The sequence below is a fragment of the Manihot esculenta genome, chromosome 1, assembly GCF_001659605.2.
Source record: "Manihot esculenta cultivar AM560-2 chromosome 1, M.esculenta_v8, whole genome shotgun sequence".
Lineage (NCBI taxonomy): Eukaryota > Viridiplantae > Streptophyta > Magnoliopsida > Malpighiales > Euphorbiaceae > Manihot > Manihot esculenta.
Window position 1 is genome coordinate 28,023,241 of NC_035161.2, and position 15,336 is coordinate 28,038,576.

At 34.4% G+C, this 15,336-nt stretch overlaps 2 protein-coding genes across 4 annotated transcripts; both read right to left on the reverse strand.

Annotated features, from left to right (window-relative positions):
* Positions 1 to 216: 216 nt before the first annotated feature.
* Positions 217 to 10,047, reverse strand: LOC110628890 (3-oxoacyl-[acyl-carrier-protein] synthase 3 A, chloroplastic). Of its 2 annotated transcripts, XM_043956228.1 has the most exons (9): positions 9,274 to 10,047; positions 5,706 to 5,854; positions 5,095 to 5,231; positions 3,872 to 3,977; positions 3,683 to 3,801; positions 1,194 to 1,258; positions 904 to 1,117; positions 488 to 718; positions 217 to 328 (listed from the first exon to the last, which is right to left on the reverse strand). In XM_043956228.1, exons 1-8 carry the CDS (start codon positions 9,453 to 9,455, stop codon positions 497 to 499), a joined length of 1,194 nt encoding a protein of 397 aa, XP_043812163.1. In that variant the 5' UTR covers positions 9,456 to 10,047; the 3' UTR covers positions 217 to 328; positions 488 to 496. The 2 variants fall into 2 exon arrangements, with proteins under 2 accessions (XP_043812163.1, XP_021631406.1); XM_021775714.2 differs by having other exon boundaries at positions 217 to 718; positions 9,274 to 10,044.
* On the reverse strand, positions 5,719 to 14,258 carry LOC110628878 (flavin-containing monooxygenase FMO GS-OX-like 4). Of its 2 annotated transcripts, XR_006350547.1 has the most exons (8): positions 13,581 to 14,258; positions 13,288 to 13,358; positions 12,818 to 12,970; positions 12,639 to 12,721; positions 12,369 to 12,504; positions 12,107 to 12,280; positions 11,498 to 11,760; positions 5,719 to 5,854 (listed from the first exon to the last, which is right to left on the reverse strand). XR_006350547.1 is itself a non-coding variant. In XM_021775705.2 (7 exons), exons 1-7 carry the CDS (start codon positions 14,152 to 14,154, stop codon positions 11,581 to 11,583), a joined length of 1,371 nt encoding a protein of 456 aa, XP_021631397.1. In that variant the 5' UTR covers positions 14,155 to 14,258; the 3' UTR covers positions 11,378 to 11,580. The 2 variants fall into 2 exon arrangements, 1 of the variants encoding a protein (XP_021631397.1); XM_021775705.2 differs by lacking the exon at positions 5,719 to 5,854 and having other exon boundaries at positions 11,378 to 11,760.
* Between the last annotated feature and the right edge of the window lie 1,078 nt (positions 14,259 to 15,336).

Consider the following 15,336-nt stretch of genomic DNA (forward strand, 5'->3'; position numbering starts at 1 on the left):
TAATTTTAATTATAATATAATAATATATATTTTATTATAAAATAATAAATATTAAATTAACTATTAAATATAAAATAATAATAAAAATATGAATAAATATAAATCAAATTTTAATATAATTCGCAAACAATATTTCTCTAATATTTTTAAATTTTTATATTAAAAATAACTTATATTTTATGATGTATTAAAAAAAGTAATTAATTTAAAAATAACTGATATAATGAAATGCCATTTCTAAAGCTTACAATGGTGTATCAAATTCAAAATACAAGGAGTTTTGAAACTTCAAATAAAAAGAATAAAGTTTACTAGAGGTCAAAAATAAACACGCCCACAAAGATCAAGCAAACAAAAGGGTATTCCTACATTTTGCATTCGCAATACCTCTGATTACCAGGAATACATGTAGAAATGGAGGCAAGAACAGTACAATTGCACCAAATTCTCTTTTCGCTTTTTATATTTATGATTAGTCAGTAGGAAATGAAAATATTTAGCCCCATCTAATAATTGCAGAACCCCAGGTTAGGCCAGCTCCAAAACCTGCAGTTGCAATAGTGTGACCTTGCTTCACCTTCCCACTTCGAACAGCTTCGTCCAAAGCCAATGGAATAGAAGCAGCACTTGTGTTACCATAATTTGCTAAATTTGATATGATCCTTTCTCGTGGGACTTCTAAACGTGTCGCAACTGCGTCAAGGATCCTCTGATTTGCCTGCAAAAATTAAATCTTTGTTATTCCTACATCGCCATAAGTACATGCTCACAATGTCAGGCATATCATTTAAACAGTAAGACAAATTTGGGAATGTTAGAGATGATAATCAATCTGGCATTCTATGTATGTCAATTTACCAGCACATTAAGTTAAGGTGTATTATGCGACTCTGTGATTCATACCTGGTGGAGCAGTAACCAGTCAATGCTAGACCCAGTGAGACCAGCCTTTTCAAGAGCAGACTCTATAGATTTTGGCACATACCGCACGGCAAAACGAAAAACCTCTTTTCCATTCATCTGAATGCAAGAATATGCGGGCCGCCTGGGAGGGAAGCCTGAAACTGTAGATCCCAATGCGTCCACTTCATTTGCTTTGATGTTGGCATTCAAATGTCTGCATAAAGGGAGTATACGTGATCTATCACAATGGAAGATGCGAATGTTTCACCAGGAACATAAGAAACACATACCTTTGGCCATCACCATCACTATGCAAGTCAAAACTAAAGAAACCATCATCTTCACTGTCACATGCCTGTAAAATTATACAGTTCAAAACTTAGCAGCAACAAAAAGATTGCTTATCTATAAATAAATAAACAAAACAAAAAAGAAGGGGTGCCCAGCAGGGGAACTAAAGTTCACAGAGATCTTAATAAAGATTTAGTTTGTAAGGAATGTCAAAATTCCAACAATTACAACAAAAATAGAATCAATAAACACAAGAAAAATTTCCAATAATTACCCAATAAATTCCTGATTTACAGTAAATCCAGCAAATAAAGTAGAAAAATCCAATAAACAACAAATGCAATCTATTGCACTTGTGCACTCCTAATTAATCCCTCATTAAAACCCACATTATAGGAGAAACCCAGTTCCCATATTCAGTAATTCCACCACATAAGACCAAAAAATCATCAAAAAATAAAAGAAAATCATATGAATTTAGAGATGTAAGCATAAGACTGAATCAACAAAATTCACTGTAACAGTTCAATGTATTACAGATATTTCTCACCCAAAAAGAGAAGAGAAAATATCATGGAAAATCAATTGCTCATGCTGTTGGAGTGGATGTTTTGATTGACGAGGGCACTAATGAAGTGCTACAGAAATCGGAAAATCTAGGACTTTAAACATGAAACTACTGAGGAGGAAGCTCGGGTATGAGCTGTAGCAGAAATTGTCAACTCCATGTCCATGGTGAAACTCTTTTGAAAGCTCAACGCTATCAAATACACCGCCTGCTGCAAGTACTGTCTTAAGTGAGCCCCAAGTTCATGTAGATAATCGCAGCAGTTCCCAAGTCTGAGCAGGACTCGGTACTTCCCATGCTCCATGCCAAGCCACCTCCGGAATCATGGTCATGGCCTTCACGTCAATTGAAGGATGGAAAATGTTAGTGATTGCATGGATGGCAAGGGAGAAATGGGCGCATGTAAAGGTGAAAAGGGCAAGTTGAGATGGTTGAAGTTGGACTTTCGAGACTGGAGAGAAAAGAGAACAGAGAAAAGGGTGAGCTTACTGCTTAGAGTTATATAGAGTTGACCAGTGTTGCAGATCCATGGCATTGGTATTGGTAGTTGGTGATGGTGGTCAGCAAGAAATGAAGATAAAGGTAGGATTTGGGTATTTAGGATTGTCCTAGAGAGTGAATTAGCCTAAGGGTAGTTTAGTCCTTGATATTTTTCTCTCTCAATGGACTATAAGAATTAACTTTGACTAACAGAAAACTCCTTTTAAACGGATGGAGGGACCTTTTAATTTTAAGAGAACTAAAATTCAGGTACTAAATCATTTAATTTCCAAAATCAAAGGATCATTTTTATGAGTTTTACTCAGGAACGATATTTAGTTAGAATATTTATGAATGATATTTACATTGTAAATTTAGTTAATATATTATTAATTAAATATATGTATTTTATTATTTATTTCATTATATTTTGTTATTTTATTACAGTTACTAAAACCATTACTATCATTGTTGAGTAAAAATCATTATTAAAATATATTACATTAATATTATTTTTAATAAAATATAGCATTAAAAATAATAATTTTAGTGATACAGTGCATTCAAATTTTACATGTTCCTATATATTTAATTTTCAGATTATTTTATATGAATCTTATAAATGTATTATGAATTATATATTTAATATAAAAATAATTTTAATATTTAATTCACATAAAGAATTAAAAATGCATAAAAATTTAAAATTCATTAGTAGTTAGCAGTGGATTAGGCACTCTGCATGTTTTATATTGCAGGTGGCATCTTTGCATGTTAAACGTCAGAGCTGCAGTAAACTCTAGAAGCAAAAACAGTGTATCACTTGCTGAGCTGAGAGTCAAGCAGAGGAGGAAATACGCCTTCAAAAATTAGAAAAATAGAACAACAGAATTTCTTCGAAGAGTGGACGTCGGAGGGGCAAGAAGAAAGAGAAGTCAAGAAGAAAGAACGAAGAAAGGGAGAAGAAGAAAAAATCAAGATGATGTCTTCAGAAGAAGAAAAAGAGATGATGATGAAATCGAAGAAAGAACCTGGAATTTCGTCTACCCATCCCTAGAGTTTGGATTGCTTCTTCTCTTTCTTCCTTTTCTTCGTCTTTTTTCTTCGTGTTCTCATAAGTTGAATCGCCTGGTATAGCTGAGGCGCGCCTAGGGGTCGCCTTGTGCTTGGGTGCACTTTGGCCGCCTGGGCTCGCCTCATGAAAGTTGTCCGCTTGGAGGGTGTTGAGGCGCTGTGCCGAGAGCCTGATGCGCCTTGCGCCTGGGGCGCGCCTCAGGCGCGCCTTTAATAACCATTTGGTACATTAACCCCAACACAAGGGAAAAAAAATCCACCAATGATATGAAGAAAATTAAATCACGAAGTACAATGAGGCATATCTAAGATAATACAATTACTATGCAGATGTACAATTTAAAAGATATGGACAAAAGAGCACACCTGTACAAGCACAGCACCTGCAGCATCCCCAAAGAGAATACAAGTTCCTCTATCCGTCCAGTCAACAAATCGAGAAAGAGAATCAGCACCAATTACCAATACATTCTGAAACGCACCTCCTGCGGTCAACAGCTATTCAAACCTTGATCAACTCATCAATCGTCACAGTGAAAGCAAACATTTTCTTACCCCTAATGTGACAAGCAGCTGACACCAGACCCAGTACGAATCCACTACATGCAGCAGTAATATCATAAGCTAAAGGATTTGTTTTGCAGCCAAGAGCCTTTTGGATCTGCAATTTTAGAAAAATAATATATAAGTTTCTTGTGATGAAAAGCTAATATAGGGTTGGAGTAATTGAGGTACTAGTGCCAAAAGCTAGGAATTTGTTACCCAAGAATCAGAAGCTAAAATCATCCACAAGTGAATTATGAGCTTTAAATTTTTAATGGTTTAGAGACACAAAAACAGGATAACACTCATTTTTTTGCAACACTGATAAACCAAAATTATTAACTAACTTCCCATGCAAAAACATATTTTATCAAGCACACAAATCTAAGGCAATATGGAAAAAGAAGAAAATGGAACACAAGATTTTAAAAGGTTTGAGAGTAAAGTCTATGTCCATAAGCAAGATACGGAAAGAAAATTTCATTATGATGAAAATAACAAGTTATGATTGCTCAAACCTTTCCAAACACTAATCCCAGTAGGTTTATCCAAACCCTCACAGTTTGCAGTAATAGGGAAGTTTTACAATATTTATCTTGGTCCATACATGCACCACCAACAAAGTGGTGGGCTTTGGGCTTAGGCTGAATATTCTATATGGGGCACACGGCGCACCAAATCATGCCATAATTCAGACCCATGAAAAAATATATAATGGAAATTTCAACCACATCATAACAAAACATTTCAATGTGTGATCTGAAAATATGAGTCACTGAATTCTCAAAATGCGGCTCGAATAGAGCTCTTCTGAAATCTGAATATGCATTTAGAATAAACTAGCATGGCAGCTAATAAAATAATGAAACATCTAGATTATGCTTAGCAAATAAAAAAACAAAGCATTAAGCAATATAACAGCAAAATACATCAAACTTTATATATATATATATATATATATATATATATATATAGAGAGAGAGAGAGAGAGAGAGAGAGAGAGAGAGAAAGAGAGAGATTCACAAAAAGTACAACTGTGCATGGCTATTCAAATGTATGGAAACCCCCCTTTTGGATTCCATAGTCTTACACATACACAGCATTACTCGGACAAAAAGAAAAGAAAAAAAAAAGTGAAAGAAACAGTGAATCCATACTGCCACTCTTCAAATATGAGAACCGTTGTATATTCATCTACATCAAATTTATTGCTAAGTCCACTTGTAGCCACATACCTGAGGAGCACTACCAAAGAGATTCTCTGGTGTAGATGTGCACATCAAGATTAGGTCCACATCATCAGGCTCCACCTCTGCCATCTGAAGAGCCTTCTTAGCTGCCTCCACAGCTAGAGAAACCAAGCTATCTTTGCCTGTAACAATGGTGCTGAAATTAAATTAATCACCACCTCAAAAGCAAGAGAATTGAACAAAACATCTGCACCTCGCACTTTGTAAACAACTACCATAGATAAGGTTACCAATAATGCTCATGGAAACACAAATCATCCATTGAACGCTACCATACTACAAAATCAATATTTGGAGATATAGCAACCACTATATGTTTTGGAGACACTTTACCCTAATAGGAGATGCCCAATTTGTATAAAGAGATATCATAAAGCAAGAAACAGGAAATGGCTATCGTGTGATTACATGTCAACCAAGACAAGTACAACTTCACATGGCCCAAAGCCCTAAGTCATCTAGATGGATGCCCTTCACCAAGGATCAAGCTCAGCTTTCAAGAATTTTGATTGAGAGACTAAGTTACAAGCCTAGATGTTACACTGCTCATAGCCATCACAGATACAACATATATGCACACCCAAGTAAGGAGTAACCTGTGAGCACTCTTCGATTTCGAATCCCAGTTTGAACTGATATCCATTCATCATTTGTATCAACTATTTTTGCAAGATCATCATTTGAAACCTGAAGGGTGGGTACTGCAGAGCCACTTCCTAGTAACTTGCAGCCTTTACTAATGAGTCTGTGCAAATATAGAGATTGAATTTATAAGAGTGTAAGAGAACTGTAGTAAATAAGATTAACATTTTAAAAACACAAAATCTCAATCCATTGGTTTATTTGAGACATCTATCCCCAGGGTGCCTCATGCACAAACGGGACACAAGTACAAAACACACAGGTGAGCACGAGAGCCAGAAATGCTCAATTTAGAAAGCACAAACTGCAATAGACCTAGATGATGCAGTCAAAGAAGATTTATTTAGGAGTTATGTTAGCTCAATTTTTCATCTAAAATTTAGAAGTTTAGATTTCTACCATGTAGGAATTAATTTATTATTCAGGATGTTTTATTTTATTTTATTTTTTAGTATGCGTGAATTTGTTTAGTATTCCCAATTAGTGTTGGTTTATTATTTGCTTATTTAGAGATTCCTAATCCTAGTATTCTTAGGACTAGCTGTTTAGGTATTCACTAGAGAATTTAATATGATTATTGTTCATTTTGAGAATTAATGCAAAAATTGAAAATTGTTTCTTATCCTTATTGAGTATTCTACATCAATTTGGTATATTCAGATGTTTCCAAGGATGTCAAGACAAGAATGGAGTAACTTGTTTCAATCTTATTGCTACCACCTAAGAAGATAGATTTGCTTATTCTTCAAATTCTGTTTTTGATCTTCAATGCTTTAAAACTCAAGGTTGAATTTTCTCCATAGTCCAACAGAAGAGAACGATGCAGTCAAGAAAGATTCAAATAGAACAATGTTGATTTAGTTTTTCCTTGTAAAATTAAGAAAATTAGATTTCTTTTATTTAGGAATTCTGTTATTATTTAGGGATTAATATTTTCATTTTGTTTTGGTTAAAAAGTTCAAATTTGTTTAATATTGCTAATTAGTATTGATTTAGTATTTTCTTATTGTAAGGTTCCTAATCCCAGTACTAGTATTTTCTTAATTTAGCAGAAAGTTTGTTATTATTATTATTGATTTTGAGAATTAGTACAAAAATTGAGAATTGTTTTTTATCCACTTTGAGCATTATATTGTGTTTCTAAATTACCATATCTTGTGCTAAAATCAAATGCCAGACTAGACAATACTCCACCACATAAAAGGAAACATTCCAAGTTCCTAATTGCACTTGTATAGATAAATAATGTAATAAACCTCAAAACTATTTTTGCCAAAACCCCAGTATCATCTTAAACCAAAGCTTGGTACCTAATGGATTAGAGGAGCTTCATGACTGTGATGAATTAAAAGAGGAGCAAGGGGGCTGTGATCTCCATTGACTTTAGTTGGCTAGTGTTAGAATTGATGATGAGATTACAATTTACAATTAAGGGGGAATGTCATGGAAAGTTGAATTTATTTAACATGGGATTTGTATTTCTAAATAGATAGAATAATTATGTCTATATGTTCCTATGATCATAGGATTTGATATATTCCTATTATAGTTGGAGAATCCCATCATTTATAATATCATACCATATATGTCTTGGATCTTTCGTTATAAAAGGGAACTTTTTATATTATTGAGATAACCCAATTCAATAAAGGTGTAACCCTTTGAGGTTTGTGTCCGTGGATGTCGAACCACGTAAATCTTCTTATATTATTATCTTCTATTTTTTATTCTAAATTTAATATGGTATTAAAGCCTTCAAATTTTTATGATTTTTGTTTGGGTACTGTTTATCAGTACTATTCACGAGTACTATTCATCATCACTATTGGCACTATTCATTAATACTATTTATGGGCATTGTTCATACCTATGTTTGTGTTCGATTGTTATGTTTTGTTCAATTCTAAGAGTTGTTTTGCAGTGATGTTTTCTCCCCAGTATTACCTTTGGAGAGGAATTTTGTGTTGATGTTCCTTTTCGATATTGCCTTTGGAGAGGAAAGTGCAATTCTGAAGATTATTTTGTATTTTGATATTTTTTGTAAGTGCCTTTGTATGAATAGTTTTGAATATGCTCATGAGTTACTAGTCGGAAGCTGTTATGAGAAAGTCTTTGGCTTTTACTTAGAATCTCATTAAGGGGGAGTGTTAGAATTGATGATGAGATTCCAAGTTATAATTAAGGGAAATATTATGGAAAGTTGAATTTATTTAATATAGCATTTGTATTCCTAAATAGATAAAATAATTATATCTATATATTCCTATGATCATGGAATTTGATATATTCCTACTATAGTCGAGAATCCCTTCATTTATAGTATCATACCGTATATGTTTTGGATCTTCCATTATAAATAGGAAACCTTTTGTATTAGTGAGATAAGCCAATAAAGATGTAGTCCTTTGAGGTTTTGTATCCATGGATGTAGGCTCTCACGGTCAAACCACGTAAATCTTCTTGTATTATTGTCTTTCTCTCTCTTTTATTGGCTAGTAAAGATGTAGTTCTTTGAGGTTTTGTATCCGTGGATGTAGGCTCTCACGGTCAAACAACGTAAATCTTCTTGTGTTATTGTCTTTCTCTCTCTTTTATTGGCTAGTAAGCTTCATCTCAAGTCGGAACACCGAGGACTCCAATTTTTAATCTTCCCTGCTCGTCAATAGGCCAACTCTTATTAAGCATGTATTTACAACTTGAAGCCAGCATAAGGTTGTTGAGTTCATGAAGCTAGCAAGCATCCATTTTGCCTACCGAGGGACAATAAAATATATTTAGAAGCTTGTTCCTATACTCATGAAACTTCACCACTGAGAAACATCTCATCCAGCTATTTTTTTACCATTAAACTAGTCCTCCAAGAAACTAGAATCCCAAAATAAGACGTCATTAACATGCCTAGGAGCTAAGACAACTGAAGAATGTTAAACAAATTGGAATAATTTTTGTTCTGTCAGCAATTCAAATTGGTTTCAGCATCAGATTAATCTAAAAGAAATATGATACCATGAATAAGTAGAGCCCCTCATAACTGTTAATCACTTACATGAATTATAAATAATCAATAATAAGCAAGTCCAATATATAGTTTATTACGTTCTCAACTTTCTAGGACCTGCTTAAACCTACTTCAGAATGAAAGTTTAAAGATTTGGAGAGCTGTTCTATAGGATATTGACCTCAACAGAATCCGTATATCTTTACAGTATCCAATCTCAACCTAACAAGACTAAACCCTTTTGTTTAACTTAAAAATTACCGTACATGATATTTGTTCTCCATGTCTTTTACACACACATATATAAATATATGTATGATTGCTTTCAATTCTAAGTGTCAAATTGTATAAATTTCATTACATTCGACGAGCAAAGCAGAACAACCAGGAAAGATCCGCCATCAAAGAAATTTAGTCCAATTAACCATTCAAACAATCAAGTGGAGCTAATGCAATCGAAACCCAAGCAAAGACCCATTTGCAAAGATACAACAAAGAAGTTGTTCAATCACCAAATTACTTACCTGGGAACTTGACATTGAGAATTAGAAAGCTTCTCTGCACCTTCAATGGAGCTGGAGCAAAACACCCTCTTGGATATATTCCCAGAGGAGAAAAACCCAGATGCAGTAATCCTTATCGAAGGTTTAATTCTCCTCCTAAGGCTTGGAACTGAAGGAGCAAAGAAACCAGATGCATTTGCCATCTATTCTACAAAAAGCCTATACCAAGAAACTCAAAATATCTATTCTAGCGAGAGAAAAATGAATGATCTTTATCTTCAGCTCATAGATGAGATAGCAGGAACGACAAGACAACTGTATATAGACGCATAGCCCATAAGACTAGAAAGAGCACAAAATAACCCCAAAAAAAAAAAAAAGAAGGATTGAAATTAATAGATATGCCGGAGATTGACACAGGAATTGGAAGCTTGATTGTTTGGTTACTACTTCGGAAGAGCCGAGGATTAAAGAAGAAACGAGGAGATTGTCTGCAAATCCGAATTTGAGGAAACTCCAAAGCTCCTTCCTCTTTCTCAAACTCCTTCACTGTTTCTCTGCGTAAGATCAGTCATAAAGTGCTTTTGCTAATTTTCGAGATTTAATTTTTGTCGATACTAACTAAGTTTTGAGCATTGCCTGCACTTGGCACATGAGCAGTGTTTTGGGTCACGTGGCTGGTTCTCATTGGTGGAATGCTAAGAGTTCTATACAGTGCCTCATGGGAGAGTGAGGACAAAGCAGACATTGGGGTAAAAAGTGACATTAAAATTTTAATTTTTATTAATTGAATTTAAAATTTCTTGTTAAATTTAGTTATTTATAATATTTAGAAATAATTTTTAAAATTTTATATATAAAAATTAAAATTTAGTTACTAATCATAATGTCGAAATTAAATAAAAACAAAACCTTGTAAGTTTTCATTACTTATTTCAAAATTAGATGAAAAAATTTCGATTTAAATTGTTTTTCTATTTTATGTTCATGTATAAAATTTAAATTAATTAACTAAAATATATATTTATTTTATACATGTTATTAAGTTTTTGCTGTTTTAACTTTATTTTGTAGTATCCTAATCTGTAATTTTGATGTATTAATTTAGTTAGATGGTGATTGTTATTTTTAAAGCATAATTTTAAAATAATAAAAAAATAAGGTTTGATGATATAATCTAAAAGTTTAAAATTTGTACGATTGCTCAAATTGTTAAAATTAATTAAAGTTGTATTAATTAAGTTTTAAATTTAAATTTTATTCAAAATCTCTAATAAAAAGAGACTCTCATCCTTGGCATTTTCATTATTTCATTTTAATAACTTTTGGTTATTAAATAATGAGAGAGACTGCAATTCCTCAACCTTCACAAGCCTTGCTTTAATGGAGATTTTGTGTTCTGCTGGTTCCATCTGATAACCTCCGGATCTTTCCTAACCCAGGAATAAGGGTAGATCTAAAAAAAGGCCACAAGTCCAAAATCCATCAGATTGTACGCTCGAAAGACGGCCCGACTTCACGAGCCTGGGCCAAATGACCCAAGACAATCCGGGTCAGATACGAGCACAAGCCCAATAGAGGAGTAGGCCCAATCACTCACCAACCTTGTTCGCATGCGTGTCCGGGTGAATTAAATGGCCGTTATGCATGGAGCAGGTGTCTGACACATCTGTAGATACGGAGCTGAGTGACAAGGAAAGGAAGCACTATTCTTTCAAGGGGTAGACCCGCCGCCAGGGAGCCCAAAAAAGAATCAGATCCATATCATAGGGGACGAGGGAGGACCAGATCTAGCATATTTGCTAGATCTGAAGCCCAAGAAGATTTAGAGTTATCACCATCCATAAAATCTTGTGCTCTGTGATAATTGATTTCATTTCTCGCTTCAATTCAAAGCTCGAAGGTTGATTTAGACGAGTTCGAATGACTGTCAAATTTGTGGAATAATTCTTCTCTATTGAGAATTTACAAAAACCCAATGATTCATAGGTATGAGAACTGGAACCGACAAACCATCAAAGACCCAGAATTTTCATCCCAACTCCGACATTGTTAATGCCGCCCGCATCCACACAATAACAAGTTCGACATTTTAAAATGAATATATTTCTAGCAAAACTTCCCATTTACGAGATCAATTATGATATAAAGATTTATTGGTGCAAAATATTTACTGTGGAATCATCCATTTTTCAACTTTTTTGTCCAACTGGTGGTTTAATACAAGTAGTAGAAGATTTGATACCTGCTGAGTGCAGAAAGCTTATTATGCAAGGATTCGTTTGACTCCCTTCACTTAGGGTTGCAAATTTTGTTATTATCTCCACTTCAGGCATATTTCTTGAAGTCCTCATAGGCTTGAAAGATCAGGTGGTCATCTTCCCATTTGTCGCGATATGTCTTCGGCCGGACGGTAATGTTCTTCATAGCAAAGTAGTACATTTGGTTTCTCCATTCTTCAAAGCCTGGACATTGGCACTGTGCAGCAAGCCAATTGCTGTATTCAGCCTGCAATGACAAACCAAATTAACAGAATATCAGGTAATATAAGCATAATATGTTTAATGGTTGCTAAGGTGGCATCTCCGCAACCGCATTAACTAAATCTAAGTTCTCATTTGAATCCAAGTATGTTATTTCTGGGTGAAAAACGAAAAAAGAATGTAATCACCGGCCCCTAGATCAAGGAGAGATGACATTAAAAGCCTTTGTATTCTGATCGATACAAAGCCTCTAGGCTAAGCAGGAGATAGAAAATCAGGTTCTAGCAATGAGGTTGGTGTCAAGAACTACTTAACAGGATTGGTACAAAAACCAAAAGAGGGGGCAAAATTTTGCCAAGCACGAAGCCTACCTGATAATTAAACAAGTTATGGGTGTATCGCTTAGGTATGCCAGAAGATTCAAGTGTTGAGTAGAAATCCTTGACATCTTCCATCATCTCCTCTTGAGAGGGAAGCAAAATTCTACCAGATAAAACACCAGCGATCCACTTGCTTTGAAATTCAAACGTAAGGAAAGGGGCGATCTACCACAAATGATATGCAAAAAGATTATGTCCAGCAATAAAACCTAATAAACAATCAAAATGAAGGGAAATAATCACAGAGATCAACCTTCCATGGTATCCCAACAAATGAAAGCCATGGGGCCAAAACAGGGGGGAAAACATGCTTGTACAGTGGCCCTACACGATTGTCATTCACAGTCACAATGCCATGGGTTTTGAGGAAAGGGAAGTGATACTTGTACCTTAAAACAGAACAATTGTCATTTTAATGTTCAGCAGTTTGTGCTTACTCTCGTCTATTCGTGTTATTCAGCAAGCAAACATATATACATGACACCACTGGTTCTAAACAAAGCAAAATTGAGTGAAAATATACCCAGTGCAATGTAGAATCACGTCTGCAAGGATAGTACTTCCATCTCGGAAAACCACAGAACCATCTTCATGAGAACTTTCAATCTGCATGATTTTGAAAAATAAGAACCATCTTAGATCAAGCTGTCTCCATTCAAGCATCGGACTTTAACCGCCATTTTCATGGATCAATAATTTTACCATAGAATGAAGATAAATATTATCAAATCCGGGCTTTTTCTCATATGTACCATCTTGAACTGATCTGGATGCAACGTGGACCTCTTTGGCAACTCCAGCTATCTCAGTGGATAAATCAGCAGCACTCCAGGCATTGCCTATTATAATTACCATCTGCCCATGGAGATGATTTGTTTAACAAAAGAGTACAATTAATTACAAAAGAATGACAGACATACAGAAGAGATGCAACTGTTAGAAGGCGCAACAGAAGTAACTTTTTACTGCCATGGCTTCCATAGCATAACTCTTCAAAGCTTGAGGTACTTCAAAGCTTTGTAATTGTATAGAAACTATCCTTCACACAGACCACATTGGGGTGCTGATACATTTGTTCGCATTTAAACCAGTATAGAAAAATCCATGCAACTAACACCAGAAGAGAAATTTGCACATCAAATATAACAACCAACGAGAATGCTCACGCATACCTGATCCCTAAAAGGTTCTGGAGTACGATAGTTGTGGCTGTGTATTTGCCTTCCAGGCCACAAATTAACGCCTGAAAAGAAAATCAGAAGAGATAAAACACAGTTAATACAACTGCATAATAATGAGAAGAGAACAATAAGAACCTAACTTTACTGGCCTACACTCTGGAAAGGCTTTTCTTCCAGAACTTTTAAGTCGAATTCATAAGGCAGACAGGCATTGGTTTAAGAAAATCGGGGGAAAATGAGAGATACATCAGAGTAAAATTAACCAAGCTATACGCAAAAAATACCTGGAATTTCAGCTATACGAGGCTCTGTGTGATGTCCATTGCAAACAACCACAGCATCAAAAATCTCATCAAGGAAACCAACATGCCCATACTTATCTCCATCACCCTCGACTCTCTTCTTGTGTGACTTCACTTTCCATTTGAAATCATCAATCAGCTCCACGCTAACCACCTCAGAGTGAAACCTAATCAACTCTTCAATCCTAAACTTCCTAGCAAAGTCTTGCAAATACAGCAAGACTTCTCTGTGACCTGGAAACCTTCTCGCGTCTCTCGTTTCACCCTGTCCTCGGGCCACAAACGGGAAGTCCATAAATCCCATCAACTCTCTCGGCAAGTTGGTTCGGAGGGACTCGTAGAGGCTGGAGTGAATAATGGGTCGGAAGGGGTCGAGACCGAGAAGGTCAGTTTCCACATGGGGAGTGTACACCCAGGTACCACCGATTTGGTCATCTTTCTCGAACACTACCACTTGATGACCCTCCCTGCGAAGCTCTCGGGCAGCCACTAGACCGGCGGCACCAGCGCCGATCACGGCTACTCGGCAACCGCGGGGCCTAAATGACGGCGCCATATTTTGTGGGCATTTGAGGAGCGATTTACGCTTTGCTCGGAAGAAATGTGGACGGACAAGAAAAATAAAAGAATCTTTGTTTTCGATTCATATGTTTGGATAAGCCAAAAATATAGGGCGACAAAGAAAATAAAGTTTGTTTTTCTTTGGAAAGGATAATCTAAATTTTACCATAATTCACATATTAATCTTTATACTTTTAAAATCAAATACCCTTATATTTCTATATATATATATTTTTTAAGTCGGTAATTATATTAGAAAAAGAACAAAAAACAAAATAAAAAACATAAAGGATCCACTAAATCCGAGCCAATAAATTTCTTTCATTCTATTACTTTTACAATCAAAATAAAACTCATTTATAATAAAAGTAGGCGGAGATAATTAACATGAGGACAAATATAAAAAAAAAAAAAAAAAAAAAAAATACTTTAGCAAGCAAGTGAATCACCCTATTTATTTAACACTTAATTCAAAAAAAAAATTATTAAAAACACGGCCATCGGTCTTTTAATTTAAAAGAAGACATGTGGGTGTAGATTTATTATTAAATATTTGAAAAGATAAATTTCTTTTTAAATTATTTCGTATTTTATTCATATAAATTATCAAGAAGTATTTTAATAAATTATAATTCAACGGCAAAAGTTTTTAAATTTAGTAAAATTTAATGTTTAGATTACAATTAATGTTATGATACTAATATCATCAGGATTTGTAGTTTATTATATAATAATAGATGAAGAAATTGTTTTGAACTGAAATGTATGATAAGAGGATAATTGAAAAATTAAAATACTTAATAAAAATTGTAGTTGTAGTTAATATATTAAATTTAGAAGAGACATCAAAGATGTTTTAATCCATATATCAATACCTAATAGATTACAATATTATAATATAATTTATTTTATTAATTTTTAAATTGATGTGGCCGAAAAAAATATTATGCTGCAATTGGTTAATTTATAAGAAAAAGAAATGTGAGATGGTTACCATCTACGATACTCACTCGACACTCAAATTAGTAAATTAAAGATAAGGACGAATGTAATATAATATTTTGAACTTAATAGTAGTTATGTAAGAATTGTGTATCTTGATCTCTGTATCCATCTGCTTTTATACTATCGGAAAATGGAGTTAGTTATTACATCTCCTAAAAATCCGACTGGTATC